The 24,055-nt window shown below is 40.9% G+C and overlaps 1 protein-coding gene across 3 annotated transcripts in view; it reads right to left on the bottom strand.

Annotated features, from left to right (window-relative positions):
- Nucleotides 1-1,795: 1,795 nt before the first annotated feature.
- Nucleotides 1,796-24,055, bottom strand: part of LOC122801681 — a 40,990-nt gene continuing 18,730 nt past the window's right edge. For all 3 annotated transcript variants that reach the window (XM_044071191.1, XR_006364782.1, XR_006364783.1), the window contains exon 2: nucleotides 1,796-2,117. In XM_044071191.1, the coding sequence (XP_043927126.1) occupies nucleotides 2,098-2,117 (20 nt within the window). In that variant the 3' untranslated portion in view covers nucleotides 1,796-2,097. The remainder of the gene's footprint in view (nucleotides 2,118-24,055) is intronic.

A 24,055-nucleotide genomic window follows, 5' to 3' on the forward strand; every position in this document is an offset into this window, starting at 1 on the left:
CCACAACTGGTAAAAGAATGTTCATAGGTGTTTACTAGGCTAAAGACCACAAGGGCCTTTTTAAGCCTAGTCATGCATCCCAAATCTCTGACAAGTTCTGATACCCTTAATAAGTGTAAGTATGGGCCTGGGAGATAAAACATTTGCAGGTTACCATCTTGTGTCTGCATATAAACCTGTTCCTGAAGGAAAGGTACCTGCAAATCCTGGCCCCAAAGGATGTTCTTAGTGTTGGGTTAGTCATCCCATCCATACAATGCTAGCTTCATCTGTGATATTGTGACATCTGTCAAACCAATCTTGTGTCTGCATATACACCTGTTCCTGAAGGAAAAGTACCTGCAAATCCTGGCCCCAAAGGATGTTCTTAGTGTTGGGTTAGTCATCCCATCCATACAATGTTAGCTTCATCTGTGATATTGTGACATCTGTCAAACCAACATAATTAAAACAGACATCAGGTACACCAATACCCAAGCAGGTACTGATAAGGTTATTACTTGCTGTACCATGTTCTAGTGGGCCAGTTTCAGAAAGGCAGACACCTGGGTATGGGCGATATGGAGAGGTCTTGTTGTTAACCTGATGAGGAAATGGGAGGTTAAACTGGGCGCTGGAGACTAAAAGGCAAGAGTAACAACCACACCTGGTAAAAATAGGGTAGGTGCTTTGACCAGAGCTGTGGAAGACTCTGCTATTAAAATGGTAGGAAATTTAAATTGTAGAATAAAAAGTGAACGAGCATAGGAATCGGTCTAGTTCCAATCTCACCACCACAAGTGTTAAGGAAAAAATAAAAAAAATAGAGAAAACTAGTGGTCTTAAAACTTTGTTGATGAGCTCAAGTCACAATAATCCCCAAAAATCTTGAAACCCAGGTAGTGCTCCAAAGCAACAATCCTTTATTCATCACAGAGAAGCAATCTTCAGTAACAAAAATCAGAAATATTTTACAATGTTAAAACATATCAGCTTTTATACACTAGTGGTAGGTGTGTAAAATATATGTATTGTTTAATTTTAAACCAGCCTATTTAAGGCAAATAATATAAATGGGGCTGAAAGTGCATTTTAGAACAGCAAGTACCCACCCCCAGAAAATATTTCTTATTTTTGTCACTGAGGAACGCTTGTTTGTGACGAATAAAGGCTTGTTGGTATGGAACACACCTGTTTTTAATGATTTTTTGAGAATTATTTTGACTGAGCTCATCAACAAAATTTAAATTCAGCATCACTTCAGTTCCACAAGCTTTTTGAAAAACTTCTGACGTTCTACAGTTGAGAAGGAAAAAAAAAAAGATTATATTCCTTCTTGGTATAAGGCTGAACCTATAACTTTTTGACTCTTGGACAAGTCAGGTTTAAAATTTCTGGAAGCAGAAGGTTCTTGTGCCAACTTTTAGAGCCTCTGCAGTAGGCTATAATTCTGCAAGACCTTTTATACAACAGCAGCATCATTCCACTCACTGCAAACCAGTTACTCCTGAGCATGAGGGTGACTCCGCACAAATTAAACAGTTTTAAGGAGTTCTCAGCAGGCGTAATCTGTTTGACAGACAGATGATTATTTATTAAAGCTTTGATACAAACAGGACTCAAAACCACTGCAATACTACTAAGAAAATAAACCAGCTTAATACAGAGACAACCCAAATGATTTATTTATTATTTGTTTATCGGGAAAGTCCAAGCTGGAATGAAGCCAATTTTCAGCAGAGGCCCGGTGAGAAATGCTCTAGATGCATATCTTTGTAATGTGGGAAGAAACCGAACACCTGGAGAAAACCCACACAAACGTAGGGAGGACATGCAAACTCTGCACAGAAGGCACCCCAACTGAGAATCGAACTGGAGATCCTCTTCCTGTGAGGCGATAACGCTACTGCTGCACCATTTGCAGTTTCATTGTGTACTCTACTTTGGTTAGATGATGCACAATTTCTCCTTAGGTTAAATCAAGACAGTTACAGGAGGCAGGATGTAAGGGGCATAGCCACTACATTTCTAATTTGTTACTTAGTTTCACCTCCTGTCATTTCTTCCACTTGCTCTCCACCTGCAGCAGTTGTTTCTGAAACGTACTTTGTTGCAGCTTCAGCCCCTTCTGCACCTTCCTAGAAAAAAAAAAAGTAATCAAAACTATTTTTCTTTTATAGTGGGCATCAATTAGAAAAAAACTTGTTTTCATCCTGAACAGTTATATAAACAGCATGTTGTTAAGACACAGACTTGCACTGAATCTTTAAATCATTTAAAATGTTTAAAGCAAATTAGGAGCACTAATTAATCCATCTTCAAGGCACTGCACTTCCTGATGAAAAAAGTATGTTATTCAGTCTCTTCAAGGCTGCTTTAAAAAAAAACTGATGATTAAAAGTAGTAAATATAAAAACAGATGTGGCCGATATTGAAGTGGGTTTCAATTCTGTGATCAAGCTGATTCTATTTTGCCACTGCAGCAGGGGTATGCTATTGAAGGAGCAGATTACCAGTTTGTACAGGATGTTATTGAGATTTCCATTCAGGTGGTAGAACTGAAAGACAAGTTAGGAGTAAGAACTTCTGCATGATGGGGGTTGTTAGAGAGGAAGGACTAAAATGGGCAGCCTACATGAACAGCAGTTTGGTAGAAAAATCAACTGCACAGTGAACTGTATCAATTTGCAGAAAACCTATCGAGATTTGGTCTTTCAACTGGGTGACCTAAAACAATCTGTTGACATTCCAGTCTTTTGCAGGTTTTGCCTCAACTGTGGCAGTCTGGTAAAGTCTGTTGGTCGGTAAAATGTAAAGTATTTTGTCAATGATTATTCTGATCAAACAGCCAAAAGGTGAGCAAAATTTGTGACACTTGTGTAAGTAGAGACTAAAGATCTGAACATTTAAGCAGATGCATCCAGTTATTCAAGGTCTTTTTTGGTACCACTTTGCTTATACTGCACTGGAAATGTACAAAGTACCTAGTTCTAAAACCGAACAAAAATAACTGGAAAAAGCTCACCAGTGGGTTAGTTTTGTAAGCTTCTGGGACAGAAGATAACACATTGGATTACCTTCAGTACCATGTAAATGACCCAGAACTGTAACAAAACGCATGTGGTTAATTTTCTATGGAGTGACTTCCATAATGTTTGCCTTTAGCTCTTGGGACTCTTAGCTGGTCAGTTTATTAAATGTATTGTCACATATTTAATATAACACATTTAAAATGTTAAGTCAGGAGAATTTTTGCATTAAATTTGAAGTTTTCTGCTGTATGATTTATTGTACCTTGCTTGTAAGTTTGCTCTTTAAAAATGTCAGTTTTCAACTGCAATTACTTGGGTGGGACCATCTTCAATGACAGCGTTTTAACTGTTTAAGATGATTATAAATTTGGTGATGCTCACTAAAAATGGTCAAAGAGCGTTTCTAATAGTGCTCACACGGGCACCATTAGACTCAGATATAGTGCAGTTTATCTGGACTGCTTCTCACTAGATGTTAGAAGTAAAGGGCTGCAGTATATGCTGCAAAGGGACATCTTTTGAATGGTGTTGTTTGCTCTTACAAGAGATGTAGACCTAAGTGGCCCAATGGAAATATCTGTTAATAGGAAACTTTGGGGCAGATACTCATTCTCTGGGTCCCTAATCATAACTGTTTAGATGACAGATCACAAATGGCTTTGTCATAAAGTCAGGGATCAAAATTTGAAAATGACGTTCTAACAAATGTACAGTTATAAAAAAAAAACGAATTCTGTATTGGACTAGATGTTGACAATTGAAAGTAGTTTAGTAGAATATTCATGAAGGAAATCAATTATTAGTCTAATATGTACCAAAAAGGAATTATAGAATATGGTTTACAAAGCACATTTTAGGGGATGCCAATATCACTATATCTTACTGAACACACATTTTTGGTAGTTTGTTTTCCATCTAAATCAAGTTTAGAGCAGCTCTTGTGGAACTGACATAAATGTAGATGGCCAGAATCCCAAAGTCTGGGTCCGGGCGCCGTTCAACCACGCCCTTGACGCAGAGCGCCAGAGAGTACAAAGCTGACATTTTCTTGCCCCAGATGTCAGGAGTCCCAAAATGAAAAAAGTCCCATAACCTATGCAAATACACCTCAGAAGAATGGTGAAAAAGGAAAATGCACAAAAGTAAAAATAAGAGGGGACAGGGAGGAGGTTTGACTGCAACAGTGAAGACACTTAACATCTACATTTATGGTAGGTGTACACAACTGTACTATGTTCATCATGTTTCACTGTTGCGGTAGAATCCCAAAGCTGAAAGAAAGGGAGGAAGACTGCAGAGGCAAAGCCTGCCCCTAGACTAGAGTAGAGAGGTAGATTGTAGTGCTTTGAAAAGTATGCACTGAACGTTGCAGCTTCCAAAATGTCCTTGGTAGGAACTCCCTGAGGAAGGCCGCAGAGAGTGGCAGCAGCTCTGGTGGAATGAGTCTGTATACTCCCTGGGATTTGCTTTCCATGGTGAGAATAACAAAATCTGATTCCATGAGCAATCCATTTAGAAATGGTCTGTCTTGAAATGGCTTTACCTTGGGAACTTGAAGCATAAGAAACAAACAATTGTTCTGATTTTCTGATGTCCTTGGTTCTGTTCAGGTAAAAACGTAGTTATCTGTGTACATCCAAGGAATGTAAGATCCTTTCCCCTTTATTTTGAGGAGTGGGGAAAAAGGTTGGCAAGTGGATAGTTTGATTTAAAGCCACTTTGGAAACCACCTTAGGCATGAAGGTAGGATTAGTCCTCAAAGATACCCTGTCTTGATGAAAAATAATATAAGGTTCCACACCCATAAGAGCTTGTAACTCTGAAACTCTCCTGGCAGAAGTTAGGGCTAACAGGATAGCTGTCTTCCAAGATAAAAACGTGATGTCAGAAGAGGCAGCAGGCTCAAAAGGAGGCAAGATTAGTTTTTCCAAAACATAGTTAAGATCCCAGGCAGGAATGGGAGGAGATCTAGGAGGTCTTAAGTTCTTAGCTCCTCTGAGAAACTGTCTCATGAGCTGGTGGGAAAAGATGGGAGGGTCTGTAGTATAATGAGCAGAAATAGCACAGGCATGTATCTTAATGGAAGAGAAAGAGAGACCTTTATGTAAGAGATCTGTCAAGTAAAGTAAAATTGAAGTAATGTTAGGAAGAAGAGGATCAGAATCCTGAGCCTGCATCCAGGAACAAAATCTTTTCCATTTTCCTGCATAAGATTTTCTAGTGCTAGGACGTCTGGCCTCTAAAATGACATCCATAACCTGCTTGGGCAGTAAAGAAGAAATCAAAGGCCCTGGATTAACCAGGGATGCTGGGACAGAAAGTTCTTTTAGAGTTGGATACCAAAACTGCAGAGGCCAATTTGGAGCCAGCAAGATAATCATCTTGGGCTTGTCTTGTTTTATCTTCAATAAAACCAGTGGAAGAACAGGAAGAGGCGGAAAGGCATATCCTGAGAGGTTCCTCCAACTGAATGACAGGGCATCCACTTTCCAAGCTTCTCTGTGGAAAGTCCTGGTGCAAAAATTCTGTAGTTGATGATGGAGATGAGATGCAAAGAGGTCTATGTGAGGACATCCCCAGACTGCTGTTATCATCCTGAATATTTTGGTGTCCAGCATCCACTTGTGTGTGTGAATCCGTTTTTCTGCTCACTGTGGTGCCAGGAAGTTTTATTTCTGGTAGAAACTGAGCTTGAAGATCCAGATTGAGCTGTGTTCCATAGATCCATGGCTAGTCTGCATAGATCCCTTGCTTGTTTATGTACCACATAACTGTGGTGTTGTCTGTCCTTATTAGTAGTTGTCCTGGTTGTAAAAGATTCCTGAAGGAACATTTACTTTAAATTGATATGCAGGTGCTTCTGATCCTTTGTCCAAAGGCCCTGCAGACAATTTTAGAATCTGAGTGGCAGGAGGCAGATGGAAGGGTTTCCCTTTGTTTAGAGCACATGCCCTGGACCACCAAAGAAATTCCTTTTGAAGGCAAGGAAGGACGAAGATCAGTATGTCTAAACTGTGGCAATGCTGAGACCATACACTTTTTAGGTACCACTGTATTTTCCTCGTGTAGTCTTGCATATGGTATGAGAAGGATGCAGGAGGCCATGTAACCCAAAGCCTGCAGGAATTTCCTTGCAGATAGTTGAGTTAGAGTTGCCAAGGTTTTGAAGGTTGAAGCCAGCTGTAATTGTTTTTCGGATGTCAGAAATGCCATCTGGGTTGGGGTGTTTAGAAGTGCACCCAGAAAAGTTATCTGTTGTGATGGTGTCAAATTTGACTTTATGTTTACAGAGAATACCAGGAACTTGAGGAGGTTCTGTACAAATTCTAGATGCTGGAGTAAGACATCCTTGCTGTCTGCCTGAATTAGACAATCGTCCAGATAAGGGTAAATTTGAATTCTGAGTCTGCAGTGAGCCAGGCATTTGGTGAAGACCCTGGGCACAGTAAACAATCCAAAGGGCAGCGCAGAGAATTGAAAGTGCCTCGATCTGGCCTTGAACCTGAGGTATTTTCTGCAATCCTGCCTGATGGGAATGTGTAAATATGGCTCCTTTAAATCCAAAGTTACCATCCATGCATCTTTGGACAGCATTGAAAGTAGCTGCTGTAGAGTAAGCATCTTGAATTTTGGAATCTTTAGAAAGGTGTTCAAGATCGACAAATCCAGAATGGGTCTCCATGAGTTTTGCTTCCTTGGAACTAGAAAGAGCCTTGAGTAAAAACCTTTTCCCATCTCTGAAAGAGGAACCAGTTCTATGGCATTCATAGCCAAAAGAGCTTCCACCTGGTTTAAGGCCTCCGTCCACTGATGTTTTGGAAGGTCTGGCCATCCGCTTGGCCTTGGCAAGGTATGAAAACTGAATTTGTAACCTCTTAAAACCACATACAAAACCCATTTGTCTTGGGCTATTTGAGTCCAATTTTGATAAAAAAGAGAGAGTTTTCCTCCGAGAGGGGCTTCCAGGCAACAAGTTCCTGTAGCCTAACAGAGGGAGTCATTGAGTTTGTTTCCTTTGAGATTGTGACCTGTCCTCACCTCCCCTAGGGGTGGAAGCAGTCCACTATCTTGGTCTATAAGCATCTTGTGTTTGAGGCCTCCCTCTGGAGCATCTATATCTACCCCTCTGAGGCCTGTCTGAAGTGGGAAAGGACCAATTTTTTGAAGGCCAATTCCTGCTAAATCTAGGTGGCTGTACTTGTAAGAAATCTTTAACTGTTTGCATGGATTTCGCCTTATCCTCCATCTTTTTAATCACCTCTTCAGCTTTTGATCCAAACAAAACATTATGCTGAACAGGAGCATCCAATAATTTAGCCTTTACTTGTTCAGGTAAATTTTGTTCCTTTAGCCATGCATGCCTTCTAATGACTGTGCCAGAGGCCGCAGCCCTACAACAGGCCTCCAAGGCATCAAATCCACAGTGTAAAGCATGCTTCCCAACCTGTTCAGAGGCATGCAATAAGTCATGTAATTCCTTATCATCTGCACAGGCAGAGATGGAAGTAAGCTTTTGTTTTAAGACAGACAAGAGAAATTGCTGGTATTTAAGCATATGAAACTGACAGTTTAAAGCCCTAATGGACAAAGTAGCAGAAGTGTACACTTTTGCCCCATCTTTCTAAGGATCGAGAATCCTTTTCAGTAGGAATAGGATTTTTGGCAGAAGCGGCCTTAACTCCCTTAGGACCCTGAGAAATGGTTTCAGGGTCAGCAGAAGGGTTCTTGTATAAAAACTGATGGGAATCAGGAACCCTGTAATATCTATCAGGCTTAACAGGAGCAGGAGGAAAAGAGTCAGGAGTTAGCCTCCGAAAAGGCATCATCCACAATATCCAAAACAGGAGGAATAGCCAGGGGTCTATGTTGGGGAAGAAGAAGAAAATCCCTCAGTCTTTTCTTGGATTCATACTCCTGTCCTTCCCAGTGGAAATGTTCCCTCATTTCATGCAAAGTTTCCCAAGAGAAATCCTCAGGGGGAGAAGCTGAAGGAATGGATTCTTCAGCATCAGAATCCTCATAAGAAGGGAAAGAATATTCCTGATCAGAAGAAGAAACTGAGGAAACAGAAGCCTGATCAGAGGAATCATAATAAACATCCTGCCTTGGCCTTTTGTCTGGAGAGGGATGTGAACCCCTAATCATAGTAAGTAAATCCTCCGCCATCTTGAGTAACTGTTTCTGTGACTTGGGAGCCGGTTCAGAAGAGGCCTGTGTTGAAGTCTTTGATTTAGAAGGAGTCTTTGCCTTTGTCTTTGGCTTTGCCTTTACTAGTAGCCGAGTAGGCCTGAAAACCCCTTCAGAAGCCGGTACCTGCACAGCGGTTCCGGACCCATCCGAAGGAGCATTGTCCGAAGGTCCTGCAACAGAAATATTTAAAGGCCTGGTTGACTCCTCATGAGAGTCCGTTTCGGCCGTCGGTTCTGAAATGGCTGACGGCTGCAAAAGTGCCTCACTGACCTGAAGCTGGCTCTGCTTGTGCGCTATCATCAGATTTGGACCTCGGAGGCCTGTCTTTATCCTTGCAACGCTTAGAACTCCAAGCCCGGACCATATCCGACATTTTGTAGTTAAAGCGCCAAAAGCAAAATCGTATCTTCGTTTAATAGTACACTGATTAAATCTAGCACAAAACCGACAACTAGCTACGTTGTGGTCAGGGCCTAAGCAAGGAATACAGTAAGAATGAAAATCCTTATGAGGTATTTGCTTCCCACATGAAATACAATTATTAACTTTTTCTGACATCAGAGTGGAGCAAGAAAAGTTTAGCTTTGAGTGGAGAAGAAAGTCTTCGGACCAAAGTATAAAGAAAAATTCGTCAGGAGTCAGCCGACCGGCACTTGCGAACTGCTATCACTGCACGGCAAGAAAGACTGGAGAAGATGGCGTCGGCTGTCAGCTTTGTACTCCTGGCGCTCTGACGTCAAGGAGCGTGGTTGAACAGCCGACGCCGGACCCAGACTTTGGGATTCTGGCCGACCGAGGGATGCCTGCCGGCAGGGGAGAACCCTACAGTCATGACTGCAACAGTGAAACACGATGAACATCTAGGCCTTGTCTTGCTGAAAAACATGCCCCCAGATGAGGGTTCTTATCCTTGTGAGGTATAGATCCTACTGCATTGAGGGTGCTTTGCAGAGGCCTTGGAAATGTGCAAGTTTACAGGCTAGATGGGCCTACCAGCAATGTATACTGTGCTGGGGGGACTATTCCATTCTGCCTCCCATAATTTATTTTTATTTATTTATTTCAGTTTAACCGGGAACGTCCATTGGGCCAAGGTAGCCTGTTTTCAATGAAGGCCTGAGGAGAAAAGCTCCAGACAGAAAGATACTATACAATGTATTAGTACAGCATATAAGAACAACATTCAATATACAGAAGGACAATATTTTACATATCCTGAAATGTATGAGCTGAGTCAATCACTTATAATATATTTACAAAAACAATAGATTCATGTTCATTTAACACAATACAAATAAGATATTTACAAAAACAATAAATTCATGTTCATTTAATACAACTAAATGTATTCAATCAGGAGATCGGTGTCCTTTTCTGAGTCCTGATAGCAGCCCATGATTGATTTTTTTTTTATAAATAAAAGCAGAGATAATAATAGTCCCAACTTGCTTTTGTATACCATGAAACTGGCAGTTGTAAGATTAAAGACCGACCTTTTATGCTAATACAAATTACATCTTGTGCTCTAAGCTCTTAATTTTGAAAATAAATGCATTTGGTACTCCATGTCCCAATTTGTAGGCACATATTCTTGCAGATGAGCAGAGCTTGGCACCTTGAGTGGTTTAAATGCAGATTTATAAATTAAAACATTTCAGAACTAGGTTTATTTATGAATGGTGTGAGTTATTTACTTCACTGGACTATATTGTTATAAACAGTAGCCTCTATAAAATAAGCGGTTGCAAGATTTCAAGTCGCAATTTACAACAAATCATTTGGTTGGTAGTGACTGGATAGATGAGATGTGGACCCACCATTTAAATGATCTTATGAGAACATGGCAGGAATAAATTGTTTGTAGGCTGAGAACAGGTTGTACCATACAAGAGCGCAAGCTGACTGCCATTAGCACTTTCCACTCATTTTAAGAGAATCTGAATATCAAGGATTCACCGACTCATTCAAATGACATATGTAAGAAAATTGCTGCTGCTGTAAGAATATCTGCGATGCAATATTATGTTGTGAAGTGTATTTTAAAGATTATTAACTGGAATTTAATCTGCGTGATTAAATGTATTTGGGACAGAATGGGCGCTTTCAGTATCGGAGGGGTATTTGGTACTAGTGTGCACCACTTTTAAAAGGCAACATCTGAAATGGTAAATATTAGATAAAGGAAAGGGAAACCATGGCTAGATCTTTTCACAGAGGGTACACCAGTCCAAAAATGTTTTACTAACATACAAGTGTTTGCAAGTATAGAATGCGTACTCATCTATGCTTATTCAACTCTTGATATAGAAGTTAATAAATTATGTTCAGAAAAAACTAAGCTTCAAACTTCTCAATAGATACTGCCCAATAAATCAATGATTTCAAACTGTTCTGCTTCGTAACCTTGTAGACTTCTTGCCCCATATTATTACCCATAATGTTCTACAAACAACATTCCCCTCCAGATCTCTCAAGTCACACCACAATGAAACAGAAAATCACCAACATAGTACCATACCCCTCTACATTCCAGACTACACAGAGGTGAGGGGTGGGAGTGGCAGTTGTGTACGTCAAGGAAAGTGGCCCTGCTCATCTACAATCTAACATTACAGTAAGTGTGTAACTTTTGTAGTCATTGTGTCAGTGGCATAGGGGGATACAGTTCTTAATGCAGTCCAAGCCACCAGAGTTCAATTATCAGCTTGGACACTTGATAGCGCAAGCAGGGATGATGCAAACTCGTACCTTGGGGGGAGATGCAGAGTGGTTCTCATACTGAGATCTGCTGGAGGCCAGGGCCCAGAGGGATTGATGGACTGGGTGAACAGGGAAGAGCTAGGGAGGTGTGGCTGCTTTAAGGGCAAAGGTCAGACACACACAGGTTCACAGGAGGTTACTAGGTTAATGGCCCTAGGCCCTTTGCAACCCTAGCCATGTTACAACAGTATTTCCCAACAGACCCCAGTTAGGTTAGCTGGTAGCTATTCACACAGTGAGTCTATGATCAGCACCAACTACCCCTGTCCATGAGGGACATACATGCCACCCCTGAGGTGAATTTACAGTCTCCCATCCAATTGTCCAGGTTGAATTTGAACTGGGTCATTAAGAAGCTCTGCTTCACGTGAATTGGGAGTTTATTCGAGAGGAGTGACAATCTCTGGGAGATACATCTCTCTCTCCAGCATGTGCTGTTAATGACTCAGGAGAGGTTGAGATCCCTGGAGTGAATGACTCTTCTCCCACTTGATTTGCAGATGCACAGCATTTCCACTAGGGCAGGATCAGAGACTGCCCTGTAGGCCAGGCACAAGTCACCTCTCAGCAGCCTATAAGATACAGAGTACAGTGACAGGGCTTTTAGTATTTCCATGCAAGTCATGTGGTGGAGGACGTGAATTTTCTTGGTGAGAAACCTCTGTGGTCTCTCCAGCTTCTGCAAATGTCTGATGAAGTGCATACAAAAAGGAGCACTGTACTCTACTAGTGGTCTGATAAGGGTCGAATACACAGGAATTATAACATCCTTAGTCTTGGATGTGATGCCCTTACTTATCTGTATTGCTTTTGCATAGCTCTACAATTGGCTCTCAGAAGGTTCCACCTACTGGTTCTCCACATATGGTACTTTGTACTATGCTGCACATGTACACAGTCTGACAGGGTACTACTGTGTATTGATCAGATTGTACTATCTTTTAGCTCTCCACCGTATGGTGCTGTATTGAATTTGTACTATGCATCACATTTGTGAGGTTTATGTTTGCTTGTCACACAATTACTATATATGTACTGTGTAATACTTTGCTTATGGAGCTTTTCTCCCCGGGCTTCCACTGAAAATGGGTTCTCCTTGGCCTAGTGGACTATCCTGGTAAACAAATGTAAGTAAGTAAATAAGTGAATAAAAATAAATAAATAACTCTCACACCACTGGGTTTGAGCTTAAGGGGGGCACTGTCAATACTGTAAATTGTAGGAATTCCTCTTTGCCAAAGGGGATAATAATGCACTTTTTGTGTTTAGATTTAGTCCGTGGCTTTGGCACCAATCATTTGTCTGTGTTAGCCCCTTTTGTAATATGTTAACATCACTGGAAGTCTCAACAATTGCGCCTAGTTTGCAATCATCAGTGAGCTTGGTAAGACGCAGGCTGTTTACTTTCTCCAGGATCTCTGAAAAATACAGTCCAAACACTAGAGGGCCCAGCACAGATCCTTGTGGTACTTCACTGGTAACTGGTCTAGTGGTAGAGATGGAATCCTCAACTTTTACTCTGTTGGTGAGCCAGTTGGCTACCCATCTATTGACACAAGGGTTAATCTCCTGTTTTTAATTTATCCAAGTCTTTTGGGTTTCTAATACCATGATGGGAATGGACTCCAATCCTAAGTCGAAGTACGATTAAAGTTCATGAAATTAGTAATGTTTCTATTCTATCTTTGAAATTAGTAATGTTTCTATTCTATCTTTGATGTCAGTCAGAAGTGCTCTTCTCAACACCTACAATGTGCCCAATAATTACTCCTTCTGCAATTTGTGTGGAGTTACATGTACTGGTAACGTATAAAAAAGAATCTACAATTGTATTTAGATAAGACCTGTTGCTCCTACTACTACTGGAACTGCCTGGGTATCTTTCTCCACACTGCTCTCATTTTTGCCTGCAAATCCTGATATTTTATGACTTTGTGTCTCTCTGTACGCAAGACAATGTAGTCACTGGGTGTGGTGATTTCAATGATCAATGCTATTTTTGTCTTCTTTTCATGGACCACTATATCTGGTTTTCTCGCATCTATCTTTTGAACTGTTGGTAATGGGCGATTCCATGTGATGTAGACTTCATTTTCTACTATGCTTTGTGGCTCATGTTTCCAGTGTTGTTCAGCCACTTTAATACCATAATGTTTGCACAATTGCCAGTGCAACAGTCTTGCCACATTATTATGCCTTTCAGTATACAGTCCTTCTGCCATTAGTAGGTCATAACCAGCAACAAGGTGTGAGACCTTTTCCAATTCTGTTTACAAAACCTACATTTGTCTGTTTCTCCCACATGTTCAATGGACTTTGTAAACCAACATGTATTGGGCTGCCAATATTAACCTTTCATCTTTTGGTTTAAATTCAACTCTCCTTAACCATTCCTGCATTCCATCCTGATCAACAGGTGGTTCTTCCAGACATTTTCCATACTTGCAACTATATTTATGCATTTTCCACATCTCTTGCCTTCTCATCTGATCCTTTACCTTATATTCTTTCTTTTGTTTTTTGGTACATTCAGTTGCTGCCTAATTTTTTTATCTACTTCTGGTTTGATTTCCATTCCTGCTTGACACCAACACACTTCCAACTACACTAAGCAGGGAAAGCACCTTAGATGTATTATTCTCATGTTTCAAAACTTTCACTATATTTGGGTCTTATGAGGTCAGCAGATGTGTGCAGTCCCATGACTGTAAATCTATACATGTAATCAATTTCAGCGGGAGGACCATACCTCCTTCGGAACGGGGAATGTATAATCTTGGTATGCACTGACTTTTATAAATCATCTGATAAGAATGAAGCATCCTTATTGTTTTCCTATCTAATTTATCCAACACCTTTTTGGGCCAGTCAATTACTGCAAAATTAAGTTAGAACAAGATAAGCAAATCGGTTTATAGCTTGAATTTTGTTCCTAGATGTCAATGCTGTTTTCAAAATTCAATGAAGTCTTCTAACATATTCCTTACTAAGTTTTATTTGCACTTTTTCATGTTTTATTGCTGATTCTTCATCAATTCCCAAATATTTGTACAGTCCTTCTTCTCAAGTTCTTTTATATCACATTCCTGTCCCAAACTGATGTTTTCTTGGTGCTGCAGATTTCCTGCTTTAAAGGTTGCTTTTGCACATTTATCAAGACTAAAGGACATTCTTATATTATCTGAAAAGGTTTTGACCATTTGCAGTTGTGCTTTCAGTTCCTCATCTGATGAGTTGTGCTTTCAGTTCCTCATCTGATGAGCTATACAGTTTGATTTAAATCACTGACAAAGAGAAGATGAGAAGTCTTTACAATTTGTTGTTTTCTAGGAGCCAAATTATAGCTATGGCCTAATCTGTTAAGTAGATAGCTTAATGTGTTAAGGGCAAGACACAATAGCAGCAGTGACAGGGAGTCACCCTGGAATATCCCTTTGAATTTTTACCCCTGGAATAATAATTTGTCATTCATCATGGCTTAATAGTAAAGTGGTCTGCCACCATTTCATGGTTACTGTAATGTAACTGATCAGTGTAGGGTGTATTTTGTACATTTTTAAGCACTCTTACCCATGAATGTGGGATACTGTTAAATGCTTTTTTGTAGTCAGTCCATGCCATTATTTAGATTATTCCCCTTTTTAGTTCTCCATTATGACTTTATTCAGCAACAAATGATCCTTTGCTCCATACAGCTTTCTTTTATTATCCTGTTGTTCCACTGTCATGATTTAATTTTCTTCTAAATAACTATAAACTCTGTCAGCATCATTCCACTGTATAGTTTATATGCTGTTGGAAGGCAAGTTATTGGTCTATAAAATTGTTAAGAGTGAACCTGCAAGTTATCCTAAGCAGGAGCATTGTTTTTCCTGTTGTTAACCAGGTTGGTGTCTGTTTGGGGTGCGCATATAAATATTTCTTACTTGTGGCTAAATCTTCATGCAGAGATACTTTAGCCAGACGTTAAGTACTGCATCTGGACCTGGGGTTTTCTAATTGGAAGCTTTTTTTAACTGTATTTCAAATCTCTCTGCCCATTACTTCATCCCATTTCATATCCTGTACATTTGAAGTTTTTCTTTTTACTTCTTCTATCCATTTAGCATCTTTGTTACATTCCACAGGATCTTCATATATATCTCTTCTAAAATGTATTAATTTCTTCTTTTTTGGGTGCTCTTTCAATTCTCTTTGCCTTGTTTCCCAGTTCTCTATATAACTTTTTGGATCATCAATAAATTGCTTATTTTGTACTTTTCATTTATATTTATCCGTATCTTCTAAGTTTTTTCTGCCCGTGCTGACAGTTTTAGTTTATTTGCAATATTGCAAGACAGATCCCGATCCATTATAATACTGCACATTGCTTTTATCGCATCTATTTTTCTAAGTATTTTTGTTGATCTGTTTCCTCTTCTGTACTCTTAATGACATTTCTTATCTTAATTGCTTAGTGTTTTCTCTGTTCGATACTTCCATGATGGTTTCGATTTCTCCCCTTCCTTTCCCTTACTACTCTGTGTTCTTGTGGTAGACCTTTATCAGTTATTAACTTAGCTGCACAGTAATATATTCTGTTTACTTCTGTTATATCAGTCCCCACAGTCCTAATTACTGTGTTCATTTGTTTTATCAAACTTGACTTTTGGGGCTTTATTGACCTTATGCAGCCTATTTCTTTCATTGATCTTAATATGTCCATCACTGCTAAATCAAGCAGCTCTTCTCTTAACTAATTTTCTTTTAAACTGAGGGCACATTTTTTGTTCTCCATTTCCTGTGGGCATTCTATAGAAAGTTCTATAGCATCTTCCTGCAGCACATTTTCTTCAATTTCATCCTGTGTCACCCACTGCTCTCTTTATACTACTGTGGAAGGCTCCAAAACATCTTCATATGGCAACAGACCAGTTGCTTCCTGTTTCACTGTTTTTTCCTTAACTTGGATGTCCATTGCTCTATCCTGCTGTCATGCTTTCTGAGTTATATTTTCTACACTGAATCTTTCACTTCACAGGTACTCCATAACCTCAGTTTCTATTTCGATAACTTCTCCATTACTAATCTCCTTTTCTACTTTTTCTCTTGGTTTTCTTATTTTTTGCATTGTGAAGTTTTCCATGTCCAGATTCCTTTGCCTGTATTTCTCTTCAAATATCTTTGGTGCTGCTCTTTTTGAATTGATTAGGGATTCCTTTGCCTGTATTTCTCTTCAAATATGTTTGGTGCTGCTCTTTTTGTGTGGATTAGTTTTGCTTTCTCCTTTGCATAAATATTACACCATATTAAATCTCTTTCCCATGTCCATGTTTCTTCTTCAGATGTCTCCTGATCTTCCCATTTCTCCTTACTTTGGGGACTCGCTCCATCATGCTGTGATGTAGTGTGTGTTACACCATCTACACAAAATCCTTCACTTTGCAGGCATTCCATAACGTCAGCTTCTACTTTTAACTTCTACTTTACTAATCTTCTTTTCTATAGTCTCTCTCTGTGAATTTTTTCATATCTGAAAACCTTTGCCTATATTTCTCTTCAAATTAATCAATACAAAAAGGCAGCCCCAAATAAATTTGGCGTTTGACTTTGCAGAAATATTGCACCATATTAAATCTCTTTCTTTCCCATGTCCATATTTCTTTTATTTATATAATTTTTAAAAATCTCTAGGTTTTGTTGTTTATATTTTTGCAATTCCTCAGATGCTTCTTTTTCCAAACAGATCAATATTTCTTGGTCTATAGAATGCCTTTCACAAATCTGTTGTACTAGTGAACACACATTTTTCACTGAAGCTCCTGAGTTTTTCTTATGGAATTATTTGTATATCATGTGTCTGGAAATTCTGGGCTATCCTAACAGTAACAACACAATTTCTTTCTTATCCTCAATAGTCCACTCTATTGTCTTTATGGCTCTTCTTTTGCCAACAGTTTTGCGATTTTTGTGGACTGCTACTTTTTTCAACAGGGGGGCCATCCTCCCCCTGGGCCTGGCCCCACTGTAGGAATGTTTCATACTTTAAGAATGCTACACTGTCATTTTTTCCAGTCCTGGCACCATTGCACCTACCAGGATTGGAAGATACAACTGGGAGAGTTTCTCAAGGATACCAGCGTAGGTGATCTTGTCAAAAGCCTTGGTTACATCATGATAGGCAGTATGTGCTGTTCTGTCTTCATCCAGGGCTTTGGTGACATTCTCAAAGAAGTCCACCAGGTTTAATAAGCATGATCTACCCTTAACGATGCCAAACTTGAGTCAGGTCAAGGGTTTGAAGGTTGCCTATGTCCTTGTTAATAAGGTCCATCATGATTCTTTCCGTGGCCTTGCAAATAAGGCTGGTTAGACTTACGGGTCTATAGTTCCTAGGGTCAGTTGATGTGTCCCTTTTGTGCAAGGGGATTACTGTTGCTGTAATCCACTCAGGTGGAACAAAGCCAGTGCTCAGGCTGTGGTTAAACAGAGTGCCAAGTAGTTCTGCTAGATCTTGTTTTAGATTTAGTAAGCAGCTTGGGGTGTTATCTGGTCCCACAGAGGCCATGTTTTTGCCTTGGAGAGCATGGACATGACCTGCTCTTTGAAGATACTAGGCAGAGGACTGGTATTGTGACTGGGGGGGAGAGTTTGCATCAAATCGGTCAGCTAGCAGGTTAGCAATTTACTCAGGTTTAGTACGAGTGGTACCAACCACTACAGGTTCAGCACATAGCTGGGCATTCCCTTTTAGATTCTGGACATAGAGAATGCCTTATGATTATCCTTAACTAGGGATACTAATTTAGCTTTGTAATTAGCTTTCCCTTTTTTTTTTCTTTCTTACTCCTATCTTTTCTCTTTTTCCTTGTTCAGTTTTAAGAAATGCAGGCACTGCAATGTAAGAAGAAAAATAAGAAAAGTCTGGTTAACAGAGCATGACAAAAGAAAGTGTGTTTTTTCTCATTCTTACATAGGGGAATGACTAGATTATGGCAGTTGACAATCTAGTAACAGTCTCTAGGAGACAATCTGATAAAGAGAAATGACTAGGAGATATGTTCTCTGAAAGCACTCGGGTGTTTTCCCAGCTGAGACAGCAAAGATTAGACAAAACCAGACAGCAGTAGAAGCACAAGCTGTCTTGTGAGTGTAGCTGCCGGCTTGGGACATTTATTCCTATTAGGAGGGTAAAACTTCAATATAAGAAGATGTACATAGTTTTGTGTGTTATGACTAAGTTAATAGGTTTTAGGGGAGTGCTGTGGTATATGTTTTTTGTTTGAGGGTTTTTAATAAAAAAAAGTTCTGAAAGATGTGACATAGAATCAAATGGATATAACAAGAACGGTCTTGCAGATAAAGAAAGAGTAGTGAACTATATTAAAAAAGTGGAGTGCAAGACACACTTGGAAAGAATTGAACATGTGAATTTGATAAAGAAAAGTTTTCAGTCAGGATGGTTATTCAGTGGAATACCTGGGACAAAGGAAGAGAGGGGTACTTATTAACTGCAAACGGAGCTCCAATAGTGATAGAAGAGGATAATATACATATATATATATATATATATATATATATATATATGAAATGAAGGTAGATTTGTAGTACTAAGGGGCTACTGGCAAGGGAGCAGGATTACACTGGCATGTTTTTATATTCCACCTAATACTGCTATAATGGAGTATAATAAAATTCTGGGAGAAATCAGCTTTCAACAAGGAATATTACTTATTGGTGGAGACTGGAATTTGACTTGCAACAGTGAAGATGTGTCGGGGGGGGGGGGGGCAGAAGGAAAAAATATAACAAAGGAGGGTAGATTTTTGAAGACATTTATGAAAATATTTGGCATGGCAGATGTGAATTCAGTTTTAAAAGTTTGAAGTGAATTTACATATTATTCCCAAAGATACAAAATGTGGGCTAGGCTAGATCACAGGAATGTGTGAATTTAATTGAAGGTCATGATATGCACCCAATAATTATTTCAGATCATGTGCCAATAACAAAAATAAAAACACAGGGGACTGAATTAAAATGAGACACTGGTGCATTCCCACCTATCTGTTGAAAACAAGAGGAATTTAAGGAGTGGGTAGTGGAAATTATTGCTATTCAAGAGGATAGAAATTATTTATGAAAATACAGCTAGGGAGTGGGATAAAATTAAAAAAGAAGTTATGTACTCACCATAACGTTCCATCCGAGTAGTTCTACTTCATTTGTCTTCAACCTGTGGGTACCGGATCTGTATCGGATCCGAGCTGGTAAGTCCACTAGCATCTGTTCTGAGCTCCAAGCTCCTCTCCTTACCCATAATACACCTCCACTATCTTCCAACCCCCAGATCGAGTTTGCTGCCACTTATACTGAGAACCCAACCTGAAAGACTACCTTATGACCTACAAACTGCAGCCAAACAAGCTGTCCATATGATAAGGCCAGGGGGAAGGAGGGAGGGACGGTTGAAGACAAATGAAGTAGAACTATTCAGATGGAACGTTATGGTGAGTAGATAACTTCTTTATCTGAAGTAGTTTACTTAATTTGGTCTTCAACCTGTGGGACAGAGTCCCCACCTACTAAACTCCTGGGTGGCCCTCATGGAAGGATATTCCGGAGCACCGCAGAACCAAAGGATGCTCTCCTTCTAGAAGTCAAATCCAATTTGTAGTGAGAAATAAAGGTATGAAATGAGGACCAAGTAGCTGCAGAACAAATATCATCCAATGAGACTCTAGACCAAAAGGCCACAGAAGTAGCCATTGACCTAGTGGAAATGAGCTTTCACCTGACCAGGAGGAGACAAACCTTTATCCTTATAGACCTGAAGGATACACAAGGAAATCCACTTGGCGATAGTGACCTTGGAGTTAGGTTTACCCAAAAAGGGTTTAGAGAAGGACACAGACAATTGCTCAGATTTACGAAAGGTTTTAGTCCTGTGTAAATAAAATAGTAATTGTCTATGAACATCCAACAAGTGGAGTCTGTATTCCATTTTGTTAGCAAAATTTGGAAAGCAAACAGGTAATGTAATGGTCTGATTGATGTTAACTTGTAATGCAACCTTGGGAAGGATGGACGGATTGGTCCAAAGGGAAACCCCATCCTTATGGAAACTCATATATGAAACTTTAATATACAAAGCTTGCAGTTCTGAAACCCTTTTAGCAGAGGTGATAGCGACTAGAAGACAAAAACATAAGATCTGTGGTTGCTGCAGATTCAAATGGCGGAGCAACCAAAGCTTGAAGAACCATAGTAAGGTCCCATGGGGGAACAGGATCCTTGATCGGGGGGGGGTAGGAAAGTACCTTTAATAATGCCAGAAGCAGATGTGAAAATGAGAGATGGCAGCTAATTGAACTTTGATAGTAGAAGAGCTTGCTCCTTGTTGAAAAATACCGGCTAGGAAGTCAAGAATGGCAGAAATAGGAGCCATGAAAGGGTCTAAACTCCTTTGAGAAGCCCAAAAGGAAAAGTTTCCATTTGCTGTGGTAAATCTTCCTGGTGGAAGACTTATGAGCTGCCACCAGAATAGACCTGATTAGAGTCCTAGCAATCAGGGGAACTGGAGCAGCCAAGCCGTGAGCTTCAAACTGTCCAGGCTCGGATGAGGAACCCCCCCCCCAAAGGGTGTGAAATAAGATCCTGAACGGGATCCAAGGCGGAGCCAGAAGATGAGACCAAAGGAAGGGAAACATACCTGGCGAGGCCAAAATGGGGCAATGAGGATCACTTTGCTCCCCAGTCGACAAGCTTTCTGTAGAAACCTTGGAATAAGAGGTACTGGAGGGTAAGCATACAGAAGACCGGGAGGCCAAGCATGGACTAGAGCATCTCTGGGGGACCCCCCCAGCTGGGGGGGTACAGAGCGAAGAACTTGCTGCACTTCGCGTTGGAAGGAGATGCGAAGAGATCGCAGCAAGGCTGACCCCACTCTAGAAAGATCTGCTCAGTTACTGAATGATTCAGAGACCACTCATAAGGCATCAGTATAGTCCGACTTAACCTGTCCACTAGGTTCATAGGTTTATACTAGGCTATCTGCCCTAAGGCATTTATAAGCCTAGCCCAAACTTTTGTGGCTTACGCCACCCCTTATATGAAAAAATACTGTGCCCATTAGTTTGTTGTGCCTCTGTCCAGCAGTGACACAGAGATGATTCCCGGGGTAAACCTACGATCTCCCATCCACAGGTCTAGATTTCTCTTGAACAGAGTCAGCGAGGTGCTCTGCCTCACATGGACCGGGATTTTATTCCACAGCATAGGGAGTCTCTGAGTGATAAATCTATCCCTCCAGCATGTCCTATTTATATCCGTGCTAAGGTTTAAGTCGCTTGCTCTAGTGGTTTTGGTGGATTTGGATTTTTTGAGGTGGAGCATGTCCATTAATTCCGGGTTGGACATGGCCTTGTATGTCAGGCACATGTCACCTCTGAGCAGACGGTATGCGACTGAATAGAGCTGGAGTTTCTTCAATCTGGCAGCATATGACAGATTTTGGAGTCCCTTTATCCTTTTGGTGAGGAACTGTGGGGTCTCTCCAATTGCTGCAGATGTCGGGTGAGATACATCCCGAATAGGGCATTGTACTCGATCATTGGTCTGATAAGTGAAGAGTACAGGGGAACAATGACCTCACTAGATCTGGATGTGAATCCCTTCATGATCAGGTGGGCAATGTAGAAGGTCTTTCTAACCACTTTAGCAACGTGAGTGTCAAAAGAAAGGCCACTGTCAACCTGGGTCCACAGGTCCCTGATAACCTCTTCTGTGCTTAGTGTATTGCCACCTATATGGTAGCTTGGGGTTACCTTGTTTTTCCCGAAGGGTATGACTATACATTTTTTGGCGTTTAACTTCAGGCCATGGCTCTGGCACCAGCTATCTGTTTCCGTGAGTCCCTTCCGAAGGATATCCGTGTCCGATGCACTTTCCACTATGGCCCAGTTTGCAGTCGCCTGCAAACTTTGTCAGCCAAAGTCCTCCCATGTTGGCCTGGACTTCTGAGAAGTAGATGCCAAACAATAGGGGCCAAGGACCGAGCCCTGTGGGACACCACTTGTGACCGCTTGGAGTCTGACACAGCGCCAGCAACTCTAACCCTGTGGGTTCTGTCCTTAAGCCAGTTTGCAACCCATCTTGTGACATATGGGTTTACATTTAAGCTGGTAAGTTTTTCTACAATACCCGAGTGGGGCATTGTGTCGAAAGCCTTTGCAAGGTCAAGGTAGGCTGTATGGACTGCCTTTCCTCATCAATGGCCTTGGTGACTGTTTCAAGAAGTCGACCAAGTTCAAAAGGCATGATCTTCCCTTGACAAAGCTAAACTGGGTCGGGTCCAATGTCTGCAAGTCCCCTATATCTTTGTTTATGAGCTCCATTATGATCCTCTCCATAGCTTTGCAGACTAGACTTGTTAAGCTTATGGGCGGTAATTACCAGGGTCCGTAGAGGCCGCCTTTGTGGAGTGGGACCACAGTTGCCGTCGCCACTCCTTGGGCACGTATCCTGTGGTAAGGTTGAGATTAAACAGCTGCCTTATGTGCGGGTTTAATTCCTCATTTAGCTCGTGTAGCACACAGCCGGGGACACCATCCGTCCCATTGATGCTGTGTTTTAGCTTTAGAGAGAGCAGCTTTCACCTGCGCATTTGAGATGTCCGGGAGGCTACACTCGGCTGGGATAATTATCTCTCCTTTAGGGGAGAGAGAGGGGTGAAGTTTGCACTGAACCTGTCTGCCAGTATGTTGGCAATGTCTGTGGGTTCAGTGATTTTTGTATCATTTTGGACTAATTCTGAGCATATCTGGGAGTTTCCACCCAGGTTCCTAACATAGCTGAAAAAGGCCTTATGATTGTCCTTGAATCCATGGCAATTTTTCTCTCAAAATTGGCCTTAGTTGATTTTATGAGTGCTCGTATTTTTTACTAATAATGATCAGGGGTGACTTCCTTTTATGGATTTTGTTCTATCATGTAATAGCTTTCTCCTCTTATTGTAAAGTTTGTTAATGGCTGGGGTCCACCAGACTGGATGTTTGCCCTTTGTGGAAAGAGTCTTGGTTTTATTTGGGATTGCCTGATCCATGCAGTCCTGGAGGTGTTCATAGAAGGCATTTGTAAGGGCTTTCGCAGCTTGGGTTGTGGTTTCCTCTGGCTCAGGGGCCTTGAAGGATACCACACCAGTCTTGAGTAGTGTGAAGTTTGCTTTAGAGAAGTTCTTCACTATGGTCTTTTTGTTTGGGGTGGGGGCATGTGGATTTCCAGTGAGATTAGTTTATGATCAGATCTCACCAATGAGGGATATACTTCCGTGTGGAGCATTTTGTCCCCATGTTTGTGACAATGAGATCTAGTATATTTTCTCCTTTCGTGGGAACAGTGACTAGCTGTTCCATGGCATTTGAATTTATGAACTCCAGGAACCGTTGGGCTAGAAAGTTAGGGCTTGAGTAATGTTCCCAGTCTATATTCGGGTAGTTGAAGTCACCCAATATGATGGTGTTTGGAGATACATTTATACCCTCCAGTGTCTTCAGGAAGGCTGTGTGGGGTTCCTGAGTTTGAGAGGGTGGCCTGTAGCATGCTATTTGTAGAGCAGTTTTGCCTATGGTTAGTTGCACCTGGATGGTTTCCAAGCTTATGCGTTGCCACCAACCTGGAGGTGTGAGTATCCTTTATGAATATGGATACACCCCCTCCTTTTGTGGTGTGGTCCGGGTTTTGGGGCCGGAACGCATGATATGAGGTAAAACCTAATAGTGCCGGGGTGCTCTCAGGAGCCTTGAACCAGGTTTCAGTTACAGCACAGACATCGATGTTCTCCATACTGAGAAGGGCCTCGAATGCATGCATTTTGAGATTTAGACTTCTGGCATTGAGCAGCATTACCCTCAGTTTCTTCCCATTTTTGTTTTCTAGGGTGGTAGGTTTAGAATTTGAGCCTTGCCTAAAAAAGGCACTATGGGGGTGGCACTATGGATGTTGGACCATCCCGGAATGTGCGTTGCTATGTGAAAGCGACCGGTGGAGACTGCCCTTTCCGAAACCCTAATGGCCTTGTGACAAAGGGGGTAAGATCTGGTCCCTCCCTGTTTGTT

This window comes from Protopterus annectens, chromosome 5.part0 (genome assembly GCF_019279795.1).
Source record: "Protopterus annectens isolate FY-2018-M chromosome 5.part0, PAN1.0, whole genome shotgun sequence".
In the NCBI taxonomy this organism is placed as follows: Eukaryota; Metazoa; Chordata; order Ceratodontiformes; family Protopteridae; genus Protopterus; species Protopterus annectens.